General features: G+C 41.4%; 1 protein-coding gene across 1 annotated transcript in view; it reads right to left on the bottom strand.

The window, feature by feature from the left end:
* Positions 1 to 12551, bottom strand: part of DRD3 (dopamine receptor D3) — a 38731-nt gene extending 26180 nt beyond the window's left edge. The window contains exons 1-2 of the mRNA XM_032348228.1: positions 12186 to 12551; positions 5181 to 5485 (exon numbers count right to left, since the gene is read on the bottom strand). Of these exons, the coding sequence (XP_032204119.1) occupies positions 5181 to 5450 (270 nt within the window). The 5' untranslated portion in view covers positions 5451 to 5485; positions 12186 to 12551. The remainder of the gene's footprint in view (positions 1 to 5180; positions 5486 to 12185) is intronic.
* Between the last annotated feature and the right edge of the window lie 2884 nt (positions 12552 to 15435).

The following is a 15435-nucleotide window of genomic DNA, read 5'->3' as shown; positions in this document are numbered from 1 at the left end:
TCCTGCTCTAAGGGATGGGATTTTTAGTTGTGTGGGATGTCCAAGGCGCAAATACGGAATTACTTCTCTAACCTCTTCATTCCATTTTTGTTCGCCACATTTGGAATCTTTCTGGGGTGCAGAGGGATTGTGGTGAGGCGAGATAGGGGATCCAATGATCTGAATCCCAATTTCCTCATCTGTGAAATGGGGGACAGTTTACAGATTAGTGGCTGTGAAATGTTCATTTGTAGCAGGTGGCCAGCTGCTTGCATGAATTACCTAAAATGGGGGGGGGGGGGGCGCTGGTATGATTACCATAGACTTCCAGGGCCATCCCTGGAAAGCTGGTTTGGTGGACCTGGGGTAGACCCAGTAGTTTGTATTTTGAACAAGCAGTTCTCCGTAATAAAGATTTAGCTCAGAACTGCTCAAAGTTTAGATGCGTAAGAGTCATGGAAGAACCCATTGGAAATGCAGACTCTCCCTTATTTTTACAATGTCATTACAAGGGTCAAAGTTTCCTCTCCCCCAAAATAGTGTTGCTCTTTCCCGTAGTCACTATCCGACCTTGATTTCCTGCCTCAACACTACCCCCTGCTCTTTTTTGCTTGGTGTATATTACTCAGTTCTCACGTCTTTTTTTTTTCCTGTCCACACTGGGACCCAAGTAGTCTGAGTTTAGTATTCTAAAGGTTCCTCTGGCTGCTTACGTTGCCTTTCTGCCCTGATATAAGTGCATTAAATATCACAAAGGATGCCTAACCGAGTGGAACAAAATGGGATGTTTGTGCTTGGAGAGAGAGCTCCACACAGACTGCAGCTTCTAAAGCAGGAAATTAAAAACTTGAGAGGGAATCAGAGATAGAACTATTTGTTGTGGCACAGAAAAGAGTTTTTGAGCAAGTGCTGCAAACTGAATTAAAGAGACGGCCAGGACTGAGCCCACTGAAATAGAACCTACTCTGAGATCACCTGCATGATTTCTATCCTAAACTTGCAGCTAGGCCCGAGGACAAAGAAAACTGAAGAAGGTCAATGACTAGCCCCTGCTGGTCACCCAGCCCAAGCCAGGCTCCTGAGTGCCTTTAATGATGGGGATGGTACCATGAAAGCCACTGTGTTGTGTCTGTGCTGCCGTCCCCTGCCTTTGTTCCAATAGTCCTTGGAGTCCACTGTGAAACTGTGAAATTCCGGAGCAAGTCTTTGGTGTGCACCATGGAAGGAACATATTATCTCTGCTAAACCAACTCTTTCATCCAGTGATTAGTTCAGAGAAAATCATGTGCTAGAAGCCAGTCCAATCAAGTACATCTTAACATTTCTAGTAAAAATTCTGGGACACAGATTTTCCATCTTGGTGTGAATGGTGGGGTGCACACATGTGAGGCCTATAGTTTAGACTATGCCATGGGTAAGGCCAATTCCTACAAGAGAGCTGAGAGAATTGTGGAGAAATGGAACTGGAGGCTGGTTCCAACTGTGCCTGCAGCCCACCCTACCACGGGACTTTTAAAGTTCTTGGTGTGAAAGAAAAATGCATTCTGTTTGTTGCTTAAGTCGATTGGAACTCAGTTTTCTTTTACTTACTACTAAAAGTGTCTTAACCGAGATATTTATAGTTCACATCTTTTAGTTATCAAAGTACTTTCTCACTGATGACAGTTGAGCCCAACATCAAGCCCATGAGAAAGAAAAGTATACTTGTCACCTCCATTTTATTCCTTTGCTTCCAGGTCTTCTGACTTCCAGTTCTGAGTCTTTCTCATAGCATAACCCTGTGCAGGAATGACATTCATCCCAGTGAATTCCAGAAACGCAGTGTTCTGTGACATTTTTTTTGCCATCTCACAGTAATTCTTCCCCATACCACATCCTCTTTTTAAATAAAACACACATTTTCACTTTCTTTTCTCTCCTCCCATGTATCCTTCCCTTATCCAGTTTTGGTTAATTAAACTTAAGTGAAGTCCCTTAGGAGAAACTTTGAGGCATTCCAGGGAAAGGGCTTTCTCTTTCCCTCTCTTTCTTTCTTTCCCTGCTGTCCCCACCTATCCTATTCTTGAACATGGCCATGATGCTGAGGGCCATGGCAGCCATCCTTTGAGCAGCATGAGGAGGTAAGCCAGCTTGTCAAGGGTGGAAGAGATTGGTCCTTGACGACACCATGGGGCAGCTGAATTGACACCAAAAATCCCCTTCCTCCAGAATTCTTGTCGTGTGAGAAAAGTAACTCCTCTTTGTTTAAGCCACAGTGAGTAAGGTTTTCCAATATTTACAGCATACACACTGGTGCCTGGCAAAATTAGGCCATTTTCCTTCAAAGGAAGGAATCTGGCCAGTATGAGCCAATATTTCCTTCAAAGAAGATAGATGTATTCAAATCAAAGCACAGGAAGCTGTGAATTTGGCAGCTAATTTGGCCACTACATTGTGTTCCTCTCATTTCTGTGCTGTCCTCTTGGACAAACATTTTGTGCTTGTCCTCAAGCCTACAGCAGTCTCTGTACTGTGGTCAACACTGCATCCTTTCCTCTTTCCAAGGGAGCCCTTAGGTATAATCATGTAATTACTAGACCAGTTACTCAAACTGGACCACAATTAGGACAAGTTAGTATGATTAATGTTTTGCTCTTCTCTGAGATGCATGGACTTATATATTCATAGTCCTTTTAAGGGCCCAAGGTACTCTTTTCTCTCATTGAGATACCCTGTCTGCTTCTGAGGTCCACAGAAATCAGGCAGGTATTTAAGATGAAGAAAATTATATACTGTGTTGGGTTAGGGAGACCTGGTCCTTTGGAATAGAACCTTCTAATATCTTAACTGGTTGTCTGTTAATTATGGCTGCTTTAAGTCATGTTCTTTTATTGAGAGAGACCCTTAGAGGACTGTTGGTGAAAGTGGTACTGAAATATTAAGTTGCATTGACAAGAGCTTTAAAGCAAGTAGGGAAGACCAAAAAGAGGTCCAAAGCCCATTTCCCAGTGGCTCTCCATTGATCTTCTTTATATGATTGCAGACGTGTTTGACCATGCTCTTGATTGCTGAAAACTTGCACCAAATAACCTGTTGGACAGAATGTGTACTGATTTTTATGAGAGGGAGCCAAGGGGAGAGATCATAGATCCAACCTGCGGAGAGTCCAGTAAGCCTTTGGAAAGGTTCATGCTGGCTCTCTGTGGGGTCGGTTGCTCTTCTATGCTCAGCAGAAGGGGGACGTCATCAATTTTGGCAGGTGTGGCTGACAAGGAATGCCATGTGTGTCTAGCATGGAAAAATCACAATGTCAATATACTACACCAGTATCTACAGAGATTTTCCAAAATGGCCTATCCAGAGTCCTGGAAGCAACCCCAAAGAGATAGTTGAATAGGGATCTTGGGGGGCTTTGTTATAGATACCTGAAGACTGGCTTTATTTCAGAGGCAATTAATTTAATATATTTATTAGAGTGAAGGTCCTTCTTTCTGACATGCAGGCTTCTGAAAGACCTAAGAATCCTTGTAATGTATAGGGGTGGACAGAAATACTTTGAGGTATGGTATGGTGATGTTATGAATCATTAACTAATCCATTCTGGTTGGTAGCACTTTAAATCTGCCCACTCTTGAGCAAAAATCTCACATGTGTCTAACTTCTTTTCAGTCTCATTATTATTGAATGTAAAAAAAAAAAAATCTCATTGAAACAATAGATATGGCTGCAGACGGTGTAAGCAGGAATTGCCCATCTAATGCATACATTATAGAAAAGAGTCATTTAATCATTCATACAGCAAATATTTATTTAGCACATATTATGTGCCAGGTAGTGTGTTTGGACTACAGGGGAGAAAAAAAAGAACAAAGACATAGCTTCTGACTTCAAGGTTGTCTCAGTCAGTTTGGGTTGATGGAAAAGTCAAGATAATAACAAGATTTTTTGCCATCAGGATTATCTTAATTGGGAAAAATTAACATTTGGTTTTTTTCCCCTCCAACTCTTCCCTTAGCCTTTACATCTATCCCAATCAGCCTAGATGTTTTTCTGCTTTTTCTTTCCTTTTCTTTTTTCTTGGTTTCTTTCCTTTATGTTTCCCCTTTGAGATCATAAGTCTAATTTTAGTTCCCAGTCATTCTTTAATAGGGATACCAGCCTAGGCAGTCTGTGTTTGAGGTTTTTGCTCTCCTGTGATATGTCATACTTAATTAACTGTCACCTTCACTATTAATATTAACTGAGATATTAATTTGATGAATTTTAATTTCTCTTAATCATAGCATCATTTTGATCCTTCATTGGATACCTCTTTAAAATGATACATGATACACAGTGCAGGGGAGACATATTAATGGTACATTAAAGTGTTTTTAAAAAGCTCTTTAGTAATTGCATGTTTTCCTGGTAAGACTATCTGTTTCTTGAACAGGTGTAGGCACCCTGATTCCTTTGTTAGCAAATGGATGTTTTGTCTTGATCACCTCCTGACTCTGTTTTGCACTCTCAAATGAAAATACTTTCAAATTTAAGAAATGTTTCTCTCCAGAAGAATTCTCCAGGGTCTGCTGCATTATCTGACTGGCGAGGGCTCTGTACTATTAATGGAGGCATCAAAAATATAAATGTGAAGGTTTGGTCTGTTTGGTAGCAGAGTCTGTAGAGAGCTGGTACCCAGGAGGAAAGAACTGAGTGTAAGGGTAACTAAACTATCAAAAGAAGTCTGATCTATTTGCAGACTGTTTTTTATCTTTTCCACTTAGTCTTTAAATTTTTTTTTTGTTTTTTTCTATTATTCCTTCTTCATCTCCGTCCCCCCTCACTGTTGTCCTGCATCCTTCCAGCACACCCCTACCCCACTGTATACATTAAAACACTGATGAAGCTGCCCACAGACTGCCTCCCTCAACCCCCCCACCCCGACATCTTTGAGACATGACTGGCACAGAGATTAAACCTAATGCATTTTTAGGATGTGTTGCATCACTCAAGTCCAGTCACCTGGGTGCTGGAGACCCAGGAGCACAATCATTCCTGGCTCCTTCATTCTGATGTGGGCATGTCATGTCGGATAATGGGATAAAGGGAGAGTGACGGGACGTCTCCTTCCTTCCTAGTCTCAGGATCATGGCAGGGAACATTTTGAGTCCAGAGGCCAGGAACGCAGAGAAGACAAAGACAAGGATGGTCACACAGGCAGCCCGCAGGTGGGGCTCACTCACCTCCAGGTACACCACCCAGGGCATCACCAAGGTGGCCACCAGCAGGTCAGCCACGGCCAAGCTCACCACCAGGTAGTTGGTGGTGGTCTGCAAAGCCCGTTCCTTCAACACTGCCACACACACCAGACCGTTGCCGAAGATGATGGCCAGGATCAGTGCGCAGTAGGAGAGTGCGTAGTAGGTGTGCGGGCGGGCCCGGCTGGCCCCTGTGGAGTTCTCTGCCCCACAGGTGGAGTTGATCTGGCTGCTCAACTGGCTCAGAGGCGCCATAGCCCAGAGGGAGAATAGTGACCCCTGTGGGTTTCCTGGAAGGAGACAGAAAACAATGTTGGCAAAACTGGACCCCTTGGAGCTTGGCTGCTTGGGTACATGTTTATGGATTGCTTCAGCAAATATTTATCGAGCACTTCCTTTACGCTTGGTACTCTTCTAAGCACTGGAAATACAACAATGAACAAAAGGGAAGATATTCCTGCCCTCATGTTGGGGCCCACTGGGGGAGGAGAATACAGTAAGAAATAAGATAAAGGATGTAGTATGGAGGAGAATACAGTAAGGAATGAGTTAAATAAAGGATGTAATATGTTCGATCATGAGATGCATTTTGGAGAATGATGAATCAGAAGAGGAGGTGAGGAGACGGTGAGGATTACGTGTGTGCGCATCGGTTATCTGAGGGCAATTTTTTTTTAAACTTTTCCTAAGTTTCAAGCTTTTTTTTTTCATTTTCTTTTAAAAAATTTATTTATTTATTTGACAGAGATCACAGGCAGGCAGAAAGGCAGGCACAGAGAGTGGAAGGGAAGCAGGTTCCTTGCTGAGCAGAGAGCCCAATGCGGGGCTCAATCCCAGGACCCTGGGATCATGACCTGAGCCGAAGGCAGAGGCTTTAACCCACTGAGCCACCCAGGTGCCCCATCTGGGGCAATTTTTAACCAGGATAATCAGGAAGCCCTTGTGAAGAAGGCGGCACCTGAGTCAAACCTGGAGGAGACGAGGAAGACAACCCCGGAGATATCTGCAGGAAGAGTGGTCCAAGCAGAAGGGATAGCAGATACAAAGGCAGGACAAGGTGCTGTGTGGAAGGCAGCAGGCAGGCCAGAGGGGCTGGAGCCCAGTGAGGCAGATACAGAGTGGAAGGGTGTGAGATCAAGAGGCTGTGCAGGGCACTGAAAGAGCTGTGCTTGGACCCTGAATGAGATGTAGAGCTGTTGCAGGATCAGATTCCCAGCTCTGCCACTTCCAACTGCTGGACCTTGGGCATGTTACTGCACCTCTCCTCTCTGAGCTTCATTTTCCTCCTCTGCAAAGTGGAGGAAACAATGGAATCCACCATAGGGTTTTTGTGAGGATTAATTGAGCTATTAAATATGTAAAGCATTGAAAGTGATGATACCTAGAATGCTATGTAAGGGTGAGCTCTTTTTCTCATACTGGACAGTTTCTGTTAGCTTCCTATCCCCCTTTCCTTGTTTTCTCTCCATCCTCTTCTGTTGCCCCATCTGCCTTTCCCCCTGCCTCCCTCTGTCTCTTCCTTTAGTTTCTCATCTCTCTCTTGCATCTTGCTTAAGGCATGGTGGGTGTGGGATGGCGGCTTGTGGGAGAAGAACTCAAGAGTAATGGAGTATAGAGACAGTGTAGTGGTTTTTATACTTAAGGAAAAATTCATGTGTGGAATTTTGTTTGAAACCTCCTAATTTTGAAAGACTGGTTGCCAATTAAAAAAATTTTTAAACTCTATGAAGTCCCTTCTTACCCCCTCACCCACAAAATCTTACATCTATGGGCCAATGGCCCATAAGCATAAATTTTCAACTTCTGAGCCCTCACTTTTCAAACAGGGAAATAAGACCCAAAGAGATTAGTAACATGTCTTAAGTCATAAAGCTTATTAGTGGCAGAACTAGCATGCAGGCCTCCGATTCTTCCAAAACTCTCCTTTGGCATCTGCAAGCTGTAAGAACTGTCGTGTCACCATCCCATTGGGAAGAATGAATCCTCGAACTGTGGAGATTTTGGGCTTAGGGTGGGAAAGGCATTGGAGCCCCTCAGCTGCCCCTGTGACAGCAGCCTCTTGGGGCCAGTCCTGAAGAAGGGACTCTGGGCTCTCATAGCCAGGTTTTTGTGTATCCAGGAAGAAGTGGGGGTGGGAGGGGGAAATGTGACAAAAATCACCATGTCTTGTAGAAAAATATGGAAATGCCTGTGCATTAAAGCCTTGTGTGCTGGAAGAGGGACACGTGCCATGGGATCTGTGCTTTAGACGGTCCCACTTCGGACCGCCTCTGTCATATCCACCCTATGGGATGAGGTCATGCTCTCCCACAATGCCAAGGAGCACATCCAACAAGAGTCCACTCTCTCATTCTAAACCACATTCTGGGCACCAAGATCACAGAATTCTCTGACCAAACTGCATGGAGCCTGTTTCCAAAGCCCCATTCTGGATCTGTCAACCTGAGTGTAGGCTGTGTCGTGGATATTTGGGACCCCTGAGCTCAAGGGGTGGCTCTTTAGGGGAGCTCAGATGAGAAGCTTGGATACAGCATGAAGTGGGGAGAAAAGAGGATGGAGTCCCTGGGGCAGGATTTGGGTTGGAAAGCAGCTTCTCCTGCCCTCTCACATTTTGTTTTGAACTCTTAGGGACCACGAATCCTAAATTTAAACCTGGCCTTCCAGATGGTTACAGAGGTGTATTTTTCAAGGCAGGAGTATTAAACATCTTATTCACTGCTTTGTGGGTTATAACTAAAATACTTAGGAATGGAGTATATGCACCTCCATGGGAACACTTGCTCCAGGCAGAGGTAGAGGCTGGCTTGGTGGCCAGGCTTTGCTCTCAATCCTGGTATCTGCAGCTCCCCGTCAATGAGGGAATTGGCCTAATCATGATTGTCATTTTGTGTCTCATTTTGAAATGTTTCATCCTGGAATGTGTAAGTGTGAAAATGAACAAATGATTGTAAGGGGCCGACTTGGAATGAATTCAGAGAATTATTTTAAAAGAAAATTGTTCTTTATCTTGGCACACTGTTTGTACTCAATAAATTTTAAAACATAATAATAGTTTCTGATAATAATTATAATTTTCTCATTATTTGGAAAGGGCAGCTGCTACCCTGGAGATAGGAAAGCTGCTGCCAAGAGCTTTTTGAAAAATACAATGCTTTCTGATTGTTGACGGATATTTCTACCTTTAAGGCCAAGCTCAGACCCAGAACACCTTTCCTCCCGCAGCTGGACCAGTTGGGAAAACAGTGGCCAGAAATCAGTCTTCCATGGGATCTGTAGTTAGCTACTGATGTCTTAGCCTGATCTCACCTGACAGGTTAGATGGAAGCACAAAACCTTGGGATATTTGTTACCACCTTGGACTTTTTACCCTGTTGATGTTTGACAGCTACTTAAAAATAGTGCAGCTGTGTGTCAATGGCTAATTAAACGAAAGGAAACCCTCAACTCTGAAAATCAATTGGGAGCCTGATGTTGGAATAGTAATTGCATGGATTTCTGATTTATTATTGTTTTTGCATGTACCATCTCTGGTCTTAGGTCCTGTGTAGTAGCAGGTGGGTGTAGCCTTGGTTGTCCAGGCAGTTCCTAATGAGTTGATGTGGGAGATGGAAGCAGCAAGTGAGTGAGAGCCTGGATTACTCCCTGCCTCTCAGCTAATTGTTTCAACTCTCTCCCTCCTCAGAGCTTTCTTTCATCTCTCTCTCTCTCTCTCTCTCTTTTTTTTTTTCCCTTTAAACCAGTATTGCTTATGTAACACAGAGCTGGGTTGGGATTTTTCCTTTTTCTTTCCCTCTGATAAATATATTACCATATATCAAACTGGTTTCTGTTAGGGAAAAGCAGGAAGCCTGGAGAATTTTTTAACTTAACCACTCTTTAAGTAATTCATACTGATAGCCTGGTCTCCTCACCAGCAAAATGTGGACATCATACCCACTCCGTGGGGTTATTGCGAAGATCAAATAATATTATATATGTCAAGTCTTGGCACTGCTGGCAGCTGGGGCTGGATAATCCTTTTTGGAAGTGGGCATTGCAGGATGTTTAGCAACACTCCCCTTAACCCAGGTTTGTGACAACCAAAAATGTCTCCTGACACTGTCAAATATCCCTTGTGGGACAAAATTATTCTCTCAATTGAGAATTTTGGCTCTAGCATAATGTCTAACACAAGCACTTGAAGTACTGTGGCTTTTATTATTAAAGGGGAAGTGGGAATAAGTGAAGGGGTCAAGTAAGCTCCAGTTGCAGAGTGGCCAATGGACTTGGAAATTAAGAGATTACTGGTGACCTCAGCAAAGAGTGTTAGTAGTTAAGAATGGATGAGCAGCGAGAAAATGGAGAAGGCAAGGACTAGAGGATTAGGGCTGGTCTTACTCTTTTAAGATTCATTATATATAACACTACTCACAATTTTAATAAACCTTTCAACTTCTTACAAAATATTGATTTACCTTGGTCTTTATAGTTTATTCTAGCATCTCTGAAAGTGAGTGCATAATTTATTTTAAAGAGCAGAGGGACAGAGAGTAGTCAGGCCCCCATCAGCTATGACATAGATCCTACTTTACTGATATTCCCTCAGTGCTGAGCTACATTCTGCCTAGAATGTTTGTGAGGTGTCTCCTTGGCACTTGGTTGCATACCAGGCGTGTTAGGAAGATACTCATTAAGGTTTACCAGGTCTTAATTATATGTTCCCTTTCCTTAAGAATACTGAATTGGGCAAAACCCAAAAACAATAAAAACAAACACACTTGAGTTCTCAATTTCCTTCTGAAGACAGTAGTCACCATCTCTTCTGTTTACTACTGTGTAGTGGGTACCTAGACTTTCTCTCATTTTAATATTTATAGTATCCCTGAAGGTGGATATTGATATCTCCTTTTTATAGACTAAAAAGCTGAGTCTAAATTTTCTTAAGATTATATAATATGTAGGGAGCTGTATTGAGCTTAGCTTTGATCTTGGGTCTCCTTAAATATCAAACTCACAGCTTGCTTAATGTGTCTGTGGACATTGATGTATGGAGACATTTCCAATTAGAGCTGGTTTTTCCTAAACTCAGAACGCAACACCTTAAAAACAGGGTTCTGTGACCAGATCTTCACTTGCATCAGATCCCTGTCTTCTGCCCTCAGTTTCATCCTGACCTCTAGTCTGCAAAGCTTTTCTGGTTCTGGGCTTCAATGCAGACTTTCTATATTGGCTGAAAAAGTTAATAATTATAGCTAAAATTTATAATCATTATCATAGTTAAGCCTCGCAGCAACCTGATAGAGAAAGTAGGTCCTATTATTACCCCCATTTTGCAGGTGAAGAAAGTAGGTAATAGAAAGGTCAATTATCTTGCTGGGGTCATACAACAATAAATGATGGAACTCATTCAACTCTATCTGTTTCTAGACCTTACATTTTTAACTACTCCACTATTGGAGTGAGGGAGACAAACTTGAAATGGAGACACATTTTAAAATCTTGCTTTTTCAGAGCACCTGACCAAGCCCTGTGAGAAGTCAAAGCAGGTGCACGCTGCACATAGAAACAGTGGGAGTTACATTGTCATTATTATTAGAGGCATTCTTTAGCATTTCTATGGCACTTTATTCTTGAAAATTGCTGTCTAGTTTACTTTCCAATGAAGATTCACAAGTGCATGAAAATACATAGCATACTTATATATTTGGACATATTTACATTGTTGGCAAATGCGCTGAGAAAAACCATAGCTGGTAGCCAAGGTTATATACATTTTAGTCTCTAATTAAACCTGCTCCATTAGGCAGAGAATTCCCACCTTCCCTAACAACTTCGAATTACCAACCATTTTATCATTTTAATCAGAGAGAAAATGGAAAGTCAATGGATCAATCAATAAGCAAACATTAATCAATGGCAAATCTCGGTGCATTAGATATTGAATTTAATAATGAGTAAGATCTATTTTGTATTTGCTTTAATTCATAATCCATAATAAGCAGGCTTCTGTATAGATGCTTTAATATCAAGCATTCATTTGGATACTGTCAGTATTTTCCTTGCTTGACACCACTGCTCACTGCTAGCCATGCAGACCTTTGAAAATGTTCAACTAAAAATAAACAAGTGTCTGAGCAAAATTTTTTCATATCATATTTGCTTCTCTTTGGCTCCAAGAGATCCAATGGTGTGTCAAGCAGCAATTCTTCATGCATACCTAAGGACAGACATCTTACTGACCTTTTAGTATCAGTAAGAAAAGGGCTTCCCTTATAAAGTACAAAGAGACATGAAGAATGAGTGTAAAATCCAAGTCCCACTCTGCTATTGCTGCTTTATTATTTGTGTATGCATTTTGATAGTATTCGATTAAACTAAATGCATGAACTGGAACAAATACCTAATTGCAACAACTTCCATTGACCCAATAAGCTACAATAAATAATGAAAGTCCAACAATTAAAAAACAATATCCTCAAAATCATATGCTATCATTAAAGAAAATATACACAATCATCATCTCAAGTACTGCATATCTCTGTTGGGAATAATTGGATTCTGACTTGGAAACAGCCTGACTTTAAATAGACCATTGAAAACAGTGCCTCTTCAAACCCTCAGCCCTGGATTACCAGGATGCTAAATTGGGGAGTTTAAAATAACAGACCCTTACAATTAAGTAAGACCCTTAAGGGGAATACAATCAACTTCCATACAAATCCCAGGGATAGTAATACCTTTTTATTTTCCATCTTTTAATTCTGCCTTGATAGGGCTTCTAGAGCCCATGAGGATCTAATTTTGGGGGAAAAAGAGAAAGAGAACAGGTTTCTATTGTCAAAAATGAGGGAAAAAATGAAAACAGCTTCTTTAGGGTTTCTGTTTTTAAATAAGAGAGGGTGCAGAGTTTTAATGCATATTTGTAGAGAACCACAGAACCCCAAGCTGGTTAAATAACCTTCCAGGAAAATGCTGTGCATTAAATTAGAAACAAAAAGAAAAATTACTTACCCTGAAAATTTCTTCTGATTTCTGGAGACTGTGGAGTTTAGCACCTCAGTGGCTGCCTTCACTTACTGACAGCAGACATGCCCAAACAAAGCAAACTTTGCCTTTCCAAGGACACCGAAACTGTGGAAATGAACAGAAAGAAAATCACCCATTTTTGCCTCTAAGGTGAAATCACTTGTGGGCTGCTCTTACAGCTTTCCTATTAGACCTTACTGCATGCTTCATAGCTGCTTTCAAATCCATGCGTTTCCTCTAGAGGATTTGGGAGGGATCCTGAACTGATCTGTGCTGGGGTTAGCCCTTTAGAGGCTCTGTCCTTGGTGCTGAAAGCGAGGTGTAGCAGGCAGAAGCAGGATCTGTTTTCTATCTGTCTCTCTTTTCCCTCTGAGCCTCTATCTGCTGCGTGCTATGTTTTTTTAGTACATGTGTGTTTCCCCCTCAGTGCTCTTTTTATCCGTTATTCTACTGTCTTTCCTTCTATGCTTTAATTTCTCTTGAATAACTCTAACCTTCCTCAGCTTAATTGCTTGGGCAGCTTTTGGTGGGTGTAAAGATGATCGCTACAGAAGAAGCAACAGATCAACAAATTGATACCACAAGTGGTTAATAAAAATCTGTAAAATTTAAAACACAATTGACAGAATAATTGAACTTGGAGGTGTAAGCCTGTCTGGGAAAAGAAGGTTAAAGAAAATATATTACAGTGGAAGCAAAACTGAGGCGTGGAATATAACTGGTGATAAAAAGATGAGATAAGCTTAATATGGTGAGAAATGTTAAATATTTGTTTAACAGCACTCCTTGCATTCAGAGAACTCTACAAAAACATTTATCGATTCGTTCTCACTGCTCTTCTGAGATATATGTGAGTAAGCTTTCTTAACTCAACTTTAGAACTAGCTAAAGTGGGATGCAATTAAGGGCAATGCCAGTAAGTCTCTGAAGCAGCACTAGAACTTAATCTTACCATGGTCACCTATTCATATAACATCTTACCATGGAATCTTAACTATTCCTTGTTCTCTTGTTTTTGAGCTCTTCTTCCTTCAGACAGGGTGGCAAGTCTTTCGCTCCTTTCTCTGCCAACAGTGGATGTGCTTGGCAGCTGCAGTGCAGACAGTCATGGGGAGTCTGGTCCGAGTCTGACTATGATGGAGACCTCTGCTGGTTGAGAAAGAAGCAGCAGTAGCAACAAGGTTTAAATATGGCTATTCCTAACAACCACATTAATTGAGCATATACTATTAATCAGTCATTTTGATTCACTCTCTCTTTTAATCTTTTCAACAACCCTAAAATGTAGGTATTATTTTTATGTCCCTAATTTACAGATAGGAAAATTGAGGCTTAGAGAGGTTAAAATAATTTCTGAAGGTCACACAGCTAACAAATAGTGGAGCCTGGATTTGGATCCAGACATCTTAATTCCGGAGCATGTTCTCTTAACCACTGTGCTATAATTCTTCAAAAGGTGAAAATTTTAGATTTCCCAGGAGACTGACAATATGTCATAGAGAATAATAATTATAATGACAAAGATGATGATATCAATCATACAATATTTGTATGGTGACTAATAATTTATAAAGCATTTTCTCATTCATGTTCTTGTCTGCATCTTACATAAATCCTCATGAAACCTGCTTTTACAGAGGCTGCTATGGATTGAATTGTATCCCTCACCCTCTATTCCCCCCAAATTCATATACTAAAATCCTTAACTTCCAAATATGACTATATTTAGAGATAAAATCTTAAAAGAAGTAACGAAGTTAAAATGGTGTCCTTAATCCAATCTGACTGGTGTCTTTATAAGAAGTCAAAGAGATATCAGGGAGTCACACACAGAGAAAAAGTCACATGAGAAGGCAGCCTCTATAAGCCAAGGAAAGAGGCCTCAGAAGAAACCAAACCTGCTGATGTGTTGAACTAGAATTCCTAGCCTCCAGAACTGTGAAAAAATAAATATATGTTGTTTAAGCTACCCAGTCCGTGGTATTTTATTATGTCATTCCTGGGAAACTAATACAGAGACTTAGAAAGAGTAGAACCGATATCAAGGTTGCTCATGATTCATAGGGCATACATACATTGTTATGTGACATAACGATAATGAATGTGCCCTAAAGCTAGAACTCCCAGCTTGAATGTGAACCCTTAGTCTCTTCTTCTGTGGGTCAGGGGATCAAGAGAATAGGTACTGTCCAGGGTTGGTATGTCCGATTTGTAAAATTGGAGAGAGTGTGTGAGTAGATTGAAGCAGCAGGGTAGTTAAAGTTCAAGGTCTTGGGCACCTGGGTGGCTCAGTTATTTAGGCATCTGACTCCTACTCAGGTCATGATCTTGGGGTCCTGGGATAAATCTTGTGTTGGGCTCCCTGCTCAGTACGGAATCTGCTTGTCCCTCTGCCCCTCCCTCCACTCATGCTCGTGCTCATGCTCAATCTCTCTCTCTTAAATAAATAAATAAAATATTTTTTTTTTTTAAAAAAAGGTCTTAACTGCTCATTTTCAATACCATGGTTCCACCTTTGAGTATCCTATGTTTATTTTCTTAAACATTTGAATATACTGTGTCTTATAATAATGTTGTCTGATAATACATGAATGTAGAAGGGTAGGGAATGTAGCAGGGAAGGCTAAACTTTCTGTGTTAGGATCCCATGGTGTATCCTCACAGGGCAACCATAAATGTTGCTTGCAAATCTTTCCTCACCATTTTTGCTATGCCTTTTTGGGGCAAAGTTCAAAGGAAGATAATGAGTGATGAACATTCTTATTCTAATTCTATATAGGACCAGTGGGTGGAGGAATTAACTGCCTTGCCCAAAGTCATAGATCTTGGCAGTCCTCAAGCTGGATCAGGTGGCTCGCTGGTAGACTCCCTGACTGCCTTGGTGAATAGGATTGGTGTAGGAAATGAAAGGAGGTGGTGAGTGAGGCAGTCCTTTCTTTCAGGACATCCCTGTAGGTGAAGATCAGCAATTGCTCCTTTTAATCTGGCACTTTTCATTCATACAACACTGAACAAGTTTAATTATTTTAAGTAAATGGAAGTCTTATTCATGATTGGCATTGAAGATTTTGAGATCTGCCTTCTGGGAAGAACTCCAGGACGCCTACAGAACAGACATCCTTGGGCAAAAATCAAGAAAAATGCAGATCATTTTCCTCATCTTCCTTCCAGGAACCCATCTCAGTAGCATGACTGGAACTTTCTCACGTACCAGCCAACAGTGCTTCATGAGGAA

Source organism: Mustela erminea, chromosome 1 (genome assembly GCF_009829155.1).
Source record: "Mustela erminea isolate mMusErm1 chromosome 1, mMusErm1.Pri, whole genome shotgun sequence".
Lineage (NCBI taxonomy): Eukaryota > Metazoa > Chordata > Mammalia > Carnivora > Mustelidae > Mustela > Mustela erminea.
The sequence above is the reverse complement of the archived record's forward strand: the minus strand, read 5'-3'. Positions and strand labels throughout refer to the sequence as shown.